The sequence below is a fragment of the Rhipicephalus sanguineus genome, chromosome 4, assembly GCF_013339695.2.
Source record: "Rhipicephalus sanguineus isolate Rsan-2018 chromosome 4, BIME_Rsan_1.4, whole genome shotgun sequence".
Classification (NCBI taxonomy): domain Eukaryota; kingdom Metazoa; phylum Arthropoda; class Arachnida; order Ixodida; family Ixodidae; genus Rhipicephalus; species Rhipicephalus sanguineus.
This window is the reverse complement of record NC_051179.1, coordinates 97,386,822-97,402,599: the sequence shown is the minus strand read 5'-3', so window position 1 is coordinate 97,402,599 and position 15,778 is coordinate 97,386,822. Positions and strand designations below refer to the sequence as shown.

At 49.1% G+C, this 15,778-nt stretch overlaps 1 protein-coding gene across 1 annotated transcript; it reads left to right on the top strand.

Moving 5' to 3' along the window:
- Positions 1-5,685: 5,685 nt before the first annotated feature.
- LOC119391429 (uncharacterized) lies at positions 5,686-6,409 on the top strand. Its single transcript, XM_037659109.2, has one exon. It carries the CDS (start codon positions 5,686-5,688, stop codon positions 6,400-6,402), a length of 717 nt encoding a protein of 238 aa, XP_037515037.1. The 3' UTR covers positions 6,403-6,409.
- Positions 6,410-15,778: the final 9,369 nt, after the last annotated feature.

Here is a 15,778-nt window from a genome sequence, read left to right as displayed (position 1 = left end):
GGCGATCTCGCATTTTTGGGGCTTGATGGTCAATCCTGCTTCTCTCACTTTGTGCAAGAATTGCTTCAAAGTCTTTACGTGTTCTTCCCACGTCATTGTGGCGATGAGCACGTCGTCTATGTAATGGACGACATTTGAGAGGTCTTGAAGCAGGGTTCTCATCAACCGAGTGAACACCGCAGACACGGTCTTTATGCCAAATGGCATGTAGATAAACTGGTAGTGTCCAGTTTGAGTTGAAAAGGCTGTTATGGATCTTGATGTGTATTCTAGGGGCACTTGCCAATATCCTTTAGCCAGATCAAATTTGGAGAAGTATTTCTTCGTGCCGACCTCCGCAAACATTATATCCATTCTCGGTATCGGTTCTGCATCTGATACCAACACATCATTAATTCGACGGAAGTCGATGCATGTCCGATACGAGTTGTCAGGCTTCTTGATAATAACCAACGGAGAGTTGTAGGGGGACTCAGACCGCTCAATTACCCTTAGTTTCATCATCTCTCGAACCTCCTTTTCCACCACTTTTTTCATTGCCAATGGTAGTGGGTATTGAGGCGTAGCAATTGGTTCGGAAGTCGTGAAGCGAAGTTGGCATTCCAAGAGGTTGGTCTTTCCAGGAACCTCCAAAAACACGTCTTGGCATTCAGTCAAAATTTGACGGATCTCTGCTTTATTGTCCACCTCCAAATCCCCAACGATCGGAATTGCCTTCACACTTGCCCATATGTCATTTATACATACAGGAAGGGGTGTATCTGTCTCATCCTCTTCCGTCACGACGAAGGAGGCTGTTTGTGGAGTTAACTCCGTTGGGCGGTCCTCATAACGTTTTAACATGTTTATGTTGAATAATTTAGTTTCGCGTCCCAAGTCCAGCCAGTAATCATGATTTCCTTTTTTTCCAGTGACGCGAAAAGGTCCCTTCCATTGCATGAGCAACTTTTCGTCGTAGTGGGCAGTAGAATGAGAGCACGGTCGCCTACTCCGAGCTGACGATTTCTGCTCCTTCGATCTTAATAAGTCTTCTGGGTCTTTCTCACCCGCATAAGGGTCTCGTGGGCCACTTTTAACGTCTTCTCTAGACGATCCCGGAGGTCTAGGACGTATCCATATGTGGTTTTAACCTCCTCGCCGATGTGTTCTCCAGTCCACACTTCCTTGAGCAGACTGAGAGGTCCTCTGACATACCGCCCGTGGATGAGTTCAAATGGGGAGAACCCCATACTGGCCTGCGGCACTTCACGGTAGGCAAATAACAGCGGTGCAAGCAGTCGATCCCAGGATTTTGGTTCCTCCTGGCAGAGCTTCCTCAACATCTGTTTTAAGGTTCTGTTGAAACGTTCGACCAGGCCGTTGAACATAGGGTGGTATGGTGTAGAGCTCAGGTGCTTTATGGCCAATAAATCATTCACCTCTCGCATCAAGTCGGAAGTAAAGCAGGATGCCTGATCGCATAGGATTTCACGTGGAAATCCGACCCTTGAGAACATTTCTACCAGTCCCTCTGCCACGGTCGCTGAATCAATTGCTGGCAACGCTACCGCATCAGGATACCGCGTGGCGAAATCTACCATGGTCAGGATGTATCGATGTGCACTTCTCGTAATTGGTTTCAAGGGCCCAATGATATCCACGGCTACTCGTTCGAAAGGAGTGTCGATTAGAGGCATTTGACCCAGAGGCGCCTTGCCCACTTTACTCTTTGGGTAAGTCCTTTGGCAGTTATCACAGGACCGCACGTACCTCTTCACTTCCTCCTGAACTCTTGGCCAGTAGAAAGACCCCAGCACTCGGTCTATTGTCCTCTTGATACCTTGATGCCCGGCCATCAAGCTTTCGTGGGCCAACTTGAGTATGTGGCTTCTCAGTAAGCGCGGAACAACGACCTGCTGTATTGTATTGCCTGACGATATCTGGTAACGACGATATAGAAGTCCCTTCTCCATGACAAACGAATATTGTGTTGATCCTCTCCCGTAAAAGATTTGGCCGACCTTGTTCTTACAAGACTCCAGGGTCTTATCTTTCGCTTGTGCATCCTTGAGATCTCGCTGGTTTACTTCCCAGGCCTTTAACTTGGTGGAGCCCGAATCCGGTGATGAACTTGTGCTCTTGATTCCCCCGAGTAACAGGCTCCTGCCGACATCTTCCTTCTTTTCGTCTAGTCCACTCGCTACTTTATTCGGCTTCACCTTCCTCATGGTCCCTCTTTCCTTCCTTCCATTGTCCGGGTCCTGGGGATCACGAGCTCCTGGGACATTCCCAATAATAACGTCATACAGGGGGGATGTCATGCATTTCACAGTTGCCATGCCGCAAAAGTAGGGCGAAACTATTTCCACCTTTGCTTCTGGGACAGTTATATTGCTGCCATCGGCTAAGAACACCGTCGTAGTGGACCCCGTAAGTGCTTCATCTGGCACAAGGGAACGTCACACTACTGTTGTGTTGCTCCCCATGTCCCGCAAAACAGCTAGTTTTGCCGAACAAAAGGCCTTGCAAAACCGGCATCCGGCATTACGTGCTTTTCCGTTCCGTATTTACTGCTCCGGTAATGGTATATTCTTGTCTGTCGCCAGCGGCCTTATCACTGTATCCCAAGTTCTCTTCAGACCACATACATGAAGTCTTCTTCTGCGTGGCGGGTTTCCTTGTGCACACTTGAATATCGTGCCCAGTTTTTCGACAATACCCGCAATACGGTTGCTTCAACCGTGTCCGACAGTCCGCCGCTTTGTGAACTGTTTTGTGACATACGAAACATTGTGGTGTCGGCCTCGGAGCTGAGTTCCCACTTTTCGAAGTCAGGCCACTTTCTGTTTTCTTCCGAAAAACGAGCAAGTTCGACTGCCGTTGAGCCTCTAAAAAATTATCGGCCGCTTCAGCCAACTCTTCAAGTTTGCGGCAGTTCCTTTTCCCGCAGGAATAGTGCCAATCGTTCATGACATTTGCTCACGAACTGCTCGGCCACTATGAGGTCACAAACGGATGAATATTCTTTCTCTGTCTTAGACACCTCTACCCACCGGTCAAAAAAACTCATGAGCCTCGTGGCGTACTGTTTGCCTGTTTCGCCATCTTGAGGCTTACTATGGCGAAACTTCTCTCGGTACCCTTCTGCGGTAAACCGAAACCGTTGTAGCAGGGCTAGCTTCGCTTTGTCATAGTCGAGTGCCTCTTCGGGAGACAAACGACCGCACACCTTCAGAGCTTCGCCGCTCAACCATAAACTCAAGGCTGTAGCCCACTTATCCCTAGGTCATTCTTGACCCGTAGCCACGTTCTCGAACCTTTTCAAGTAGGTGTCAAGGTCGTCCCGGTTCTCGTCAAATCCCGGTAAAAGTTATGCGGATTTACTTTCGATGGCCCTTGGGCTGGTCGACCTATGGCCGCCAAGGCCGATTCTCGGGTGTTTTCGGTTGCCGCCAATTGAAGACGCATCTGAAGCGTTCATTGAGTTTGCTCCTAAGCTGTCGTTGCATCTCCATTTGTTCCTTCTTGGCCTCTCGCTCTGCAGCCCTTTCGTCACGCGCACGCGCTTCGCGTTCCTGGACCCATGCCTTCAACTCTGCGCCTTGTAAACCTATCCGTAACGCCAATGCGGTAAACTCTGCCGTACTCATCTTTCAAATAACTCGCGAACACTGTTGACGTTGTTACGTTGTTATGTCTCTCACAACGTGCAGGTTCTTAATCAATGGATGTCTGATGCGTCTCCACAAACACCCACGGAAGGACAAGGCCGTTTGCACACAACATTTATTACACACACGGAAAACGAGCACATCACACTGACAGAAACCCGAAATAACAATACACAGCTCAACCGCGAAATAATAGTCCTAAGCTAGTCGTTCCTACGGATATCGAAGAGACGAGGCACAAACACTGGTCTCACCAAGGTCCTTGACGGTAGACAAGCCTTTGAGTGGAGCGCGAGGACACTGGTCGAAACAACCTTCCAAGGCGGCTGTTGGTCGAAGAGGAGGCACCGACGCCGTGGCCACGTCCCGGCCGGACACCCACGCCAGAGCTCGTGCCCGAAGCCCGACAGATCAGCGTGTCCACGGGCACAGGACGTCTCGCAGCAGGAACTCGTCAGAGACGCGCCGCCATGGCCTGCTCGTACGTGGCACGTCCCTCCGGGCTCCGCTGGTCCCCTAGGCTCTGGTCTGGAACCCGACAGCCGAGAGCATCGCCCGTCTTCTTCGCTGCTTCTCTCGTCTCTCCCTCGCCACCAACGCTTCGCCCTTTCTTCCTCGTGAAATCCGTGGCCTTCTCCAATTGGTCCTTGCTTCCCTTCCTTATTTTACATTCCCAGCGCTCGAGCAACTTTCTTCGTCTTTCTCTTCTCCTTGATCGTGCCATGGCGCGCACTTTGTATTCCGCGCACTTCACCAGGCGGGTACTTTAAACTCCGCGCACTTCACCACATCTAGAAAGAAAAACAATTTCTCTATTATCCATAAATTACTATTTTGCAGCTTCTAAACCCCCACGCTCGCCAGGACAAGAATCTTGGTAAGCGAGAAAACGCGCAAAAATATGAATGTGGGTGGCGACGCACCCTAGAAATTCGCGCAGCAGATGCCGTGATATCTTAGATTCTGACGGCGTCTAATAAGGCCTACGTAGTTCCTAATTACTAGAAATGAAGTACAATTATCTCTGAGGGGGCCATTCACTTAACATACCCAGTGTCAGGAAATTTTGTAGAGCTAATATCCCCTAAATACGACAAATACAGTTTGAAATCCGTGACGTCATGCTCGGAGTTTCGGCGCGAAATTTAACAAAAATGGAACTTTGACCTTCATTTTCTCGTCTGATAAATAGAAACGACGGCGAAATGAATGACGTTCGAGTTCTTAGAGTACACTTTATCAGTCTAAAATGATTCAGTGCTGCACTATAGTGTCCATTTAAGAACCGAACAAAGTCCAAGCCCGGCCCGACCCGAGCCCGGCCCTAAGCCCGGAGCTTCAAGCCCAAGCCCGGCCCGGGCCCGCCGTGAAAGCTACTTTACCTGGCCCGGCCCGGCCCACGGGCCGGGCCGGGCCGGGCCGGGTGAAGTCACGCGTCGACGGAACGCGCGTCGAAATGCTCATATTTGGTCAATTCATCCGTCGAAATGCCCTTATTTGGTGCGTTCTGTCTCGGCCGCCCTCCCCCGCCTTTCACATAGCGAGCCTTATAAAATGCCGTAACGTTAGCAATGCAATTAACATTGTCCCCAGTCAAGAAGCGTTTCGTCATGGCCACGCCACGTATGGACCCCAGCTTTCTCGAGATCACCGACATCATCAGATACCCTGCCGCAGAAGAGGCCTTTCTTCGTGAATTTGGACTGGGCCGACGCCATCTGCTCGACCCCAGGCAACCGGAACACTACAAGGGCTGCCACCGGCTTCCGAGTACTGGGGGATATGCAAGGACCCCGACTTTAATCCAGGCAAGCCAGGATGCGACGGAGAAGTCGTCACTTACAATCGTCGATGCAAGAAAGGGATCAGGCCGAGCTTCAAGTGCAATCGGTGCAAAAAGCAGCTGTCTCAGCTCCGCGGGACGGACGCCCTGCACGGTAGGCAGGGGCAAGGCTCCTTTTTTGCTTGTCAAGATGTACTTGGACGTCCGAACGTATAAGTCGCCCGAAGAGAGGTGATATGGCTGACCTACGCAATGAATAAAGGGTTCTCGTCGAGGAACACGAAGGAACTCATAGAGAAGGAGTTCAAGATGAGTAACACCACGCGGACCGACTGGAGAAATTATGTAACAGCAGTGGCTCTCGCAGATCTTCTCGAACAGCCGCCGATGGGAGGAGTAGGACAGGTGGTCCAAATAGACGAGTCCCTGATGAGGGGACGACGCAAGGCGAACCGAGGCCGCCTTCTGACTGGCGACAATGTTCCCCCCAGGCGCCGCAACAACTACGGTGGTGTGTCAGACAAGGGCCCGTGGATTTTCGGCATGCTGTGCGTGTCCACGAAGGAGCTAAGGCTGTTCGCGGTCGACAAAAGAGACGCGGCCACCCTTGGTCGTCTGATCGCAAAGAACGTTCTTCCCGGCACGACGGTGTTCAGTGACGAGTGGGCCGCATACCGGTGCATACCCGGCCTTGTGAATGCCAATGGGACGCCACAAAACCTCGACTGGCACACCGTGAACCACAGCGTCAACTTCATCGACCCTGCAACAGGCGCCAACACGCAACGCATCGAAAGCGAGTGGCAGAAAGCAAAACGACGACTCGTTCGCAACGGCAACAAAACGACTCCCGCTCTGATGCCTTCTCACCTCGCCTGGCTGTGGCGGAGGTCCATAAACGCACGTCCCAACGTGAAGGACAAGTTCCTTCGGCTCATCGAGGCCATCGCACGCCGGTATCCCCTTTGAAGACGATAGTGCGACAAATGCAGCTTGATCAACCTGCTGTGTGCGCTTTTTTTTGTTTTCATTCGTTTTTGTTACTTTTTGATAACGCTCTTTCAAGCCCGGAGAAAATCAACATGCATTAATTGGAATTTTGGTTGTTTGTGGTTATTGTGGGTGGAGCCCCTCTTTCATGTAGGGCCCCCCATTTACAGTTCCACAATTTGCACGCCTCCCACCACGAGCTCAGACCTAGCAGTGTCGCCCAGCAGCGGCGATAAAGCAGCCTAAGGGCGTAGCTAGCACTGATATATGCGACGTGCATCAATTCTCCAGCCGTGGTATGTATGTTTCATACTACCCCCGCCCCCCTCAGAAATGTTTCTGTACCTAACGTGCTTCTCCACTGCCTCCAGCATCGGGGGCATCGCAAGCATCGGGGGCATCGCAGTGCCACCGTGATCCGCCCACCGACCACAGAGGCAGTGCAAAGCGACGCTGTCCCATTTTTTTGCAAGGTTAATCGGCCGTCGAGCGATGCGATCGGAAGTGTGAGCGTCGTTCGGCATGGTCGACACGGCACGCACAGCTACGGAGATATTCTGTACTTCGGGGACACGAGTCCGATGTATTGCAACACGGCGCACACGCGTGTCCGGGCTTCAGCGACGCGAATAATTCAGTTTCCCTTACGCGTATGTGGACTCAAACGAGTCGTTGCGCGTGGATTCCATACTTCGAGTCAGATATCTTAATTGTACGGTGCACGCAGCGAAAAAACGCGTCCCGACTTCTGCAACACGCGGGGTCCGTTCGTTCCGCTCATTAAAACGGCCGACGTCGCACAGGCACTTTCGAAATGCACCGCGGATGACACAGAAGCCTTACGGGAAAGCTAGAACCGCAGGGGCAAATTTATCCGCCAAGTCTGGCGGCAGTCTGGCGACATTGACACCCGAGTCTGGCAACAGACTTCTGCGACACCAAATAGAACCCGCAACGAGATGGCGGTACATACCGTTTCAGTTCGAGTGCTCCACGATATGAAGCTGCAGGTCTCTCTTTGAGTATAGTGCATTTTTGTAATAAGCAATAGTGGCAGAAGGAAAAGGACGAGCACAGAGCGCAGGCACACTTCAAACAACAGAAACACCGACAGCAAAACTCGTCTGATAGGGAGGCGGCGCACAGCACACGCTGAAAAGGAGAAGGTATTTCCGGCGGCGTGTCTGGCCGTGTTGCATAGCTCACGTGGTCATATAGCTGTTCCGCGCGCTGCGTACGCTCGGCGGCTGCGGCGGCCGAGGAGGCGGCGCCCTGGCCAATGTCGGGTTGCGTGGGCGCAGCTTTCTTTCTGCGGCGTGCAGTGTTATGTTTTGTTATGCTACTTACACAGTGTATTCGAACCGCAGTAAGCATTGCGACGACGCAGTGAGGACTGCATGACTACAAGAATAGGCTGGCAACGTCAGTAGGAAGACAGTTCCAGTCCCTGAAATTCATGAGATGAATGAGGCAGTGAAACGAGAATTCAAGCGCATGAGCATGTGACTTGCTCTGGATGGCTGATGCGGTGAGAAATGTGTGTAGACGATACAATGTGGGGGCTTTCATTGAGGGCACTGTAAAGAAGCTCGTGATAGAGCATGAGTGAATCTATGATTACAGAGCTGAACTGAAACAACTGTTGCATTTTCAGTGCTAAAGAGGAATAGGGAAAAACATAGAGAGACCCAAAGGCCCAGTAAGGCCATTTTATTCTCTATATATATCTTCTTTTTTCTATGTGATGTCAACTTGCTGTTCTTATTTGCTACGTACTATTATTCTTGGGAGTGATTCACTGTTTGTATTTATTATTTTCAGGGTGAGGATGTCGGCTGGATGTTATTGCTTACTAGTATTGCATGAAACTTTTTTGTGATGCTTCCTACCGCACTTTTTTTATTAAAGCTTGTCTGTTTTTGACTCTCACTCTTTTCTCTGCGAATTGCAAAAGCTAGAAAATAATGCGCTCCATGTAATATAGCAAATATCACACGGAGCATTGTGAATGCTCCAAAAAGCTCATGGGGCATTCTGTTCTTTTTTGCTCTTCATTGATGACATTGTTCAGAACATAGGTGCACGAATATAGGTGCCTGGACAATCTTTAACGAACAAAAACTGGAAAGTATTCAAAGAAAATTGGTTAGGTTCGTTTGTAACGTGCTGTAGTTGGAGCCATCTCGATTGGACCTCCTGCAGAACTACAAAAAAAGCTTAATCAAAGCGGTACAAAATGTTCAGAGCTGATGAATTCGTATTCATAGCGCCTACCATTTGGCACTTTACGCGGTCTTTTCACACAACAAAGGTGGTTGAACTGGATTGCAGAAGATTTGTATACACTATTTCATCAAACAATCACTTAGTGCAACACCTTACGTGCTGATGCTGTATCATTGATTCGTTTCTGCAGCGTCATGTTCGGTCATGTACTCTCTTGTTTGTCCCTTTGCTGTGTTCGAATAAACGGTCATTATTTTTCATGTTCCGCCTTTCTGTACTATGGATGTGAGTACTGTCTGCCGTAGAATCGCACATCGGCAGAATGTTACAAAGGTAAATCCCAAAATTTCATCCCAGAAATGTCCATGTGCCACGGGTGACACCTATGGGTCAATTCACTGCGTGAATTGACCTATGCGTGTAAAATTCAAAGAACACACATGGGTGTTGTAAAACGAACATATTCCCATTCTACACCCAAAAATAAAAAGGGTGTGTGAAGGGTGTGCAAAGAAAACAATACACCCTTTCGGATAATATTGACTGAGAAATGGGGTGTACGATAGCTGTTTTATCTAAAAAGCATAAATGTGTGAAACGGTTTGCAGTCTTTCAGCCACTGATTGTGTGGCGCGAGTGCTCATAAACTACACCTATAGTTTTCTATCTGCGTGTGTACACGCGTATGTTATGGTCAAGCGTAACAAGCGCCTCTGCTCCACTGATGTCACAATTTTATCTTGTGAAAGTAGTAAAATGCTCAACTAGGCGTTTTTATTTACAAATACTACTGTGTCAGTTATTGAGACACTAAGACATACAATGGTTTGACACAATGAAAAAATGCAATTTAGAAAAATACATGATTACGCAACTACTTTGAAATTGCTGAGCATTGAGTCTGCGCTAAGACCCATCAAGCTCATTCCATAGATCCACGGTCGACATAAAAATGGAAAACTTCAAAAAAAATAAGACTAGCTCTAAAGGGCATAATATTTAGGGGACTGAATCGTCGGGTACGGCGTGCAGAAGCTGCAACGAAAGAAATGGGCGCTAGAACACCCAAGCCGGTGTGAACTACCTTATGCCGGAGGATGACACGATCGCAAGTGCGCCGATGTTCGAGAGACTGCAGCAATGAAACATGCGCATGCGAACTACGCAAGAACCGCCGGTCATAACGACGAAAAATAAACCTTATTGCGTCTTATGAACAGATTCTCACATAGCTATGTCATGGTTGTGGTGAGGTGACAAAACAACCGACGCATATTTGAGTATGGGCCTCACCAAGGTCTTGTCAATTTGCATTCTTTTGTCGAGTTGCTTAATGTGCGTCGGAGATACCAAAGTTTTCGAAGAGCCTTGTTGCGTGTTACTGCTCTAGTTGATTCATTACTTGAGAAAAAAAAGGTATCACGCAAAAAAACAGGGACGAAGTGAACACAGGTTTTTCGTTTGAGTGCTTCGAAACCAACTTGCCCATCGGCAATCTTTAAAGAATTGACAAACATGTGTTCGCCACGTGTTTGTCAGTTCGTGTTTTCAAACATCGTCGCCGTCCTTTGTGTGTCATAGATATATCTTTTTCAAGTAAAAATCTCGTTCGACGATTGCTTCCCACGTGCATTCAGAAACAGTCGCATTTATTATTGTTATATTGCACGTGAAATATGATTAAACCTGCGGCTTCAACGTTGTGTGCGCAACATTTTCACGTAGCAACACGTTGCACTAAGCGATGCATTGAAAATTCGACGAACGTCTTTCTCAAACGGCATGCCCTTTGCCCCTTCAGCGTCATTGTCGCGAAACTCGATTGGCCTGGCAGGGTAGGGTAGCCGTCCCGACGGAGGGATAATCATTTTTGCGGGAGCACGTTTTTTTCTCTCAAACCGGCAGAACTGTTCAAGAAGTGTAGGTGTATGGACACGCGTTGTGGGGATTCAAAATCGTGCACGAGACGGATACGCGTCAGAATTCCTGCACTGTTTGTGGCTGAAATCACCGCAGCGAGCAACCAGTTGCCCCGTGCTGCCATAGTGGACTCGCTCGCCTCATATAAGGCCACGTGTTGACTGCTCTTACGTCTCATTTTGATTTTTTTTTGTTTTCTTCTTATCGCGCATTAGCGAGTGAAAGTCGCTTTATGTGTATTATGTTACTACTGGTGCGCTGGCATGTTTTATTTTCTCGTGTTCTTACCGATCGAACGAGCACACGTGACAGAATTTAATGAACGGATTCCTTTCCGTTACAATATTACCTTGAGATTAGCAGTGCGTACGTGCGTGCCTATCTTGTTTAGATGGAGAGTTCATGAGATCTTGCGGAACCACTCGCAATGTTTTTCATGTCGCGTGAAGTAGTTAATTCTTGTTTCTGGCCCGTAATTCATCACTGAAAAGTTGTAACTTCGATCTAAAGGATAGCGGTAAATTAATCGGCAGTCATGTGTTGCGAAGGCCTAATGTTTGCGAACCAACTCAGCCTTATTTTTGGTGAATATGATAAACATTAAGGGTGGTGTTCAAGGATGGGGCAGGGGGCGATCCTTTCCTAGCTCACGCGTATACATACTCGTCAAGTCAGGTTGCCACTCTTAATTTACCTTTTTCGCCGAGCCGCCTGACATTATTTTTGCCTTATTCGGGTTCATCTTTAATCCTACTATAAGGCTTCTTTCGTTTACATCTCCAGTATTTTTTTCGTGATTCATCACCATAACTGCTGCAAAGTGCGATATCATCCGCAAAACACAAGTAGCTAAGATATTCTTCGTTAATCTTTATTCCCATTTTTTCCCGTTTCAGTTCTATAAATATTTATTTTTAATGTGCCATGAATACCATTGAGTGTATGGTAACTCTACGCGTGACCCCATTCACGATAAGAACTGCCCTGCCTTTCTTGATGAATAAGGTAGCAGTGGGATCGTTTCAGATGTTGGCTATTGTATCTACATGTGCTCAGTTCTCCCTTTATGACGTAATTATTCCGGAACTGTTGGCGTATATTCATGTGTGGTATAATTTTGTGTTTGTGAGCTTGCAAATGTGTTGCCCCTTCATTACCCAGACACATGCGTAGTTGGGGCAGCAGGCCAATCATCCTTTTGGTTGTGTTGGATATAATTTCACTTTCCTTCTCGGCCTTGCATGATTCCACAGAATTCTGGGGCTCAATGGCGCACTTGGAGCCCAGTGGAGCTGTCCTTGTAATTACGAAGTATTTTCCAAATAGGGAGACAATGGTAGTCGGTGAATGCCGTTGGGCGGCGACTAGGCTATTTTAGCACCGCTGACTTAGAGTACAGTAACCACAGTAATACCGAAATACCATGGTCGGCACGCAGCCGTTTTACTTTTTTAATACGCCATCAGCCTTTCTAATCAAGGTACTGCACGCATTGAGCAACTACCGCCGGTATCCCGACCCTGACTAGCTGCGTGCTGACAACGATGGTACAGTATACCGTTAAAATAACATATTAACGGATGCAAATGGTCATACGTGCGGCTTCCCTAAGTCGGCGGAGGCGACACGACGACAGCATCGGCTAGCCACCAGGACATGATCGACCGACACCACGACATCATCGGCTGGATAACAGGAGGCCCGTCTCGGCCCCACGCCGGCTAGCTCACATTGGGCGCACGCCGGCAAGCTCAGGGTCGGCTCAACGCCGGCTAGCCGACATCGGGGCCAGTGGGTGAAAGTAGCGCGAGCGTGATTTGCCGACATGGGACCAATATTGTTGCTGACATTTGCCGACGTTGGGCCCAGATCGATCCAATGCTGGCGTGCCACCTGGGCAGGTGCCAACGGCCGAAGTGGCATTTCAGCGAGTTTAACTCAAGTCCTCCTGCCTTACGGAAAACAAAAAAAGTATTCTCGAGAGATGCTCGAGGTGTATCTCAAACGTCAGCGAATGGACAAAAGCGTCATCAAGGTAGCACACACAGAATCACCGCCTAAAACCGTAATGAACCGCCTTCATAATTCGTTGAAAGGTAGATGGAGCTTTACAAAATCGGAACGGCATCACTTTAAAGGGACACTAAAGAGAAGCAGTGAATTGGTATAGATTCATAAAGTGTGCTCGGATAACTCTTGTGTACTTTATTTCACCACCATAGGCTTATTATTTGAGGAGAAAAGCCAAGTTCAAAGTTTCATTTTTAAGTTTTGCGCGGAACTTTTCAATTCGTGACGTGAAAGATTTCATAGAGCAATTAACGTATTTTGGCGCCACTGGCTCGACGAAATTTCCACAAACTCGTTATGTCCAGTCTCTGATTCCTTCAGAGAACAGTTTACTTTGATTTACCCGATTAGCGACTATAGACCCAAGAAGGAGCCGTCAAAAATATGTGACGTCACGGCACATGGTGCGGCAATTCCAAGGTGGCGTCGCCACCTGTATTTTCTTTTTGCGCGTTTCCTCGCTTATTAAGCGTATTCTCGCAGCAAGCGTGGTGTTTTTGGTATCGTGGAAGACTACTAATGCGAGACTAAAGCGTTTTGCTCTTTAGTGCCCATTTAAACTGATAAAGGCCATCAGGCGTAATAAATGTGGTCTTTCTACGGTCCTTGTCATCAACTGGAAACTGCCAGTACCCGAAACGACGGTCTCACGAAGACAAATATTTCGCACCACTGAGACAGAAAAGGGTGTCATCTGACCGTGGTATGGGTACGCGTCTTTTTTGTTACCTTGTTGATATCTCTGTATTGGACGCAGAAGCGTCAGCTGTTTTCCTTCTTGACGTGCATGACAGAGGAAGCCCAAGGACTTGACGAAGGTTCATTTGATGTCCCGGCTTCTTTCTTTTTGACTTCTTTCTGTATGACTTGGCGCTCAGTACAGGAAACAAGATAAGGCCGTCGGTGTATCGGGTTATCAGCGCCGGTGATGATTCGATGATTTACAACGGCTGTTTCGCCCAGTGCTCGGTCATTGAGGTCAAATATGTCCCGGTACGGCCCGAGAAGGTCACCAAGGGCGTGTTCATGTTCGGCTGGGAAGTCCGATCAGATCATTTTCGTCATGCTTTCTAATGTACGTCGGCCCGAATGAGGACTGGTAGGCGATGGAGCATCCCCTGTTAAGGCGGAAATATGGTAGTCGCATGCCGGGACAAGGGTTTCAAGAGTATAGCCCGAAATTGATGATAGGGAGACATGCGGTATTGTCCTGAATGCAGACGGTGTACGGGAACGTGACATTTTGCGAGCAGAGGACGGTAGCGTTGGGTGACACGGCATAGTCCCCGTCGGCCACGGGTAGATCGCCAGAGACGTCGACGTACGTAACGGCCAGAGAAGGGACGCGAACCTGATCGGCAGAACACAGCTTGCTCCGCGTAGGATCACAAGGCTCAACAGCATATGGTCAGGCGATTTCGACGACATCCGTGGCACAGTCGACAAGGGCTGAAAGGGAGGAGAGAAAATGAAGTGCTCAGATGATTTAATGCGAATTGCTGAATGGGATGAGAGAAAATGAAGTGCTAAGATGATTTCATGCGGGCACTGCTCCAATGCGTATAACAAAACACAGAAGTATAGCGTCCATCAACAGTGACCCGTGCAGTGCACATCCTTGTGACAACTGGAGTTGCACCATCGGGTACGAGGACTACAGCGATCGAAGCATGAGTGAGCACCCTCCTTAGTCGAGCACGGAGGTTCGTGTTCATAACCGATACGTGAGCACCGGCGCCAATAAGTGCTACAGCAGGTGTGCCGTCGATATTTACTTTGATCACGTTGTGTCCAGGTAGCCTAATCAGTGATATTTCGGGGCGGGTCGTCAATGTGGGCTCACCTATAAGATCTGCGCCCTTTAGTTTGGTGGTGGTGGTAGTGGTTTGAAGAGGAAAAGGCGCCTAATTTCTGCAGCCCGGTCGGGCGCACGACCTTTAGTTTGCCGAGCAGCCAATGGGAATAGGAGGGGAAGGAGAGCGACGACGCAGGGGAGAGCGGGATAGGCAACTTGACAGCGAAGGTTATCGGTTTGGTCGTGGGGGCAATGAGAATGTAGCAGCGTCGTCTTCAACACCTGCTCCCAGGCGCGATCTACCAGAGGAACGTCGGGCGTTGGAATAGCTCGGCCAAGGTTGTGCGTTCCAGGAACTACGGCAGTGGCCGGACATATGGCTGACGCGACCGCCGCAGACGCAGATAGGCCTGGAGTTTGAGGTTCGTCATTCCGCTGAGTTCTGGTAACGAGGACGGGCGTAGGAGTTGCGGGGCAGGTCAGGTGGACCGGGTGTATGGTAGTCGGGTCTATTTACAGGGCAATGCGTCTGGAGTACTGCGTTAGCGAGCTCCTGGCGTTCAATTGTCTAGATTAGGGAAGTAGTGTGTAAATCGTCGGGGACACGAGCCTGCGAGGGAACTGGAGACGCAGCTTCGATTTCTCGGCGGACGATGCGCACAGTACTGTAGAATGCAGCAAGAGCAGATGGTGGACGGATGTCCTCGCAACTAGACGTCGCAGCCGTGCTGGAAAGACGTGAGCCGTGTGGTGTAATTTGACAGCGTTTCGCTTCTTCAGAGCATAGGCAGCCATTATTGACGTGGTATATTGTCGACAAGTTTCTTAAAACGAATAGAGTGACAGCATCGTCCGCGATTCCTTTCAGGATGTGCGCGAATTTGTCAGCTTGGGGCATCCTGTCACCAACCTTGTGGCAGAGCACGATTACATCTTGAACGGACGGGACGTATTACTCGGTGCATGTCTGGAGTCGGCGCGCGAGTTCTTCCTGTGCAGCACAACGGGGCCCAATGGGCTTGCTAACGAGATCAATGAGTTTTTGCTTGCACACGTCCCTAATCGCGATCTCTTGATCGCGGTTGCAAAAGTCAAATTCTGCCGCTCCCTCAAAGCAATATAGGATGCTGACCAGCATTAGCTTCGGTTCCCATTTGTACAGTGCGCTCACCCTTTCGTATAGCTGAAGACAATCATCGTCAGTGTAGTCAGTGCCGGAAAAGTCACGCGGTTGTGTCAGGACAACGGTGTGGTTAGTGGCGGCCAGGGCTGGGCAAAGATACTTTGAAATTGTAGCGCGATACTATACAAGATACTGAGGCTAGAAGTATTTCAAGTGCAGAT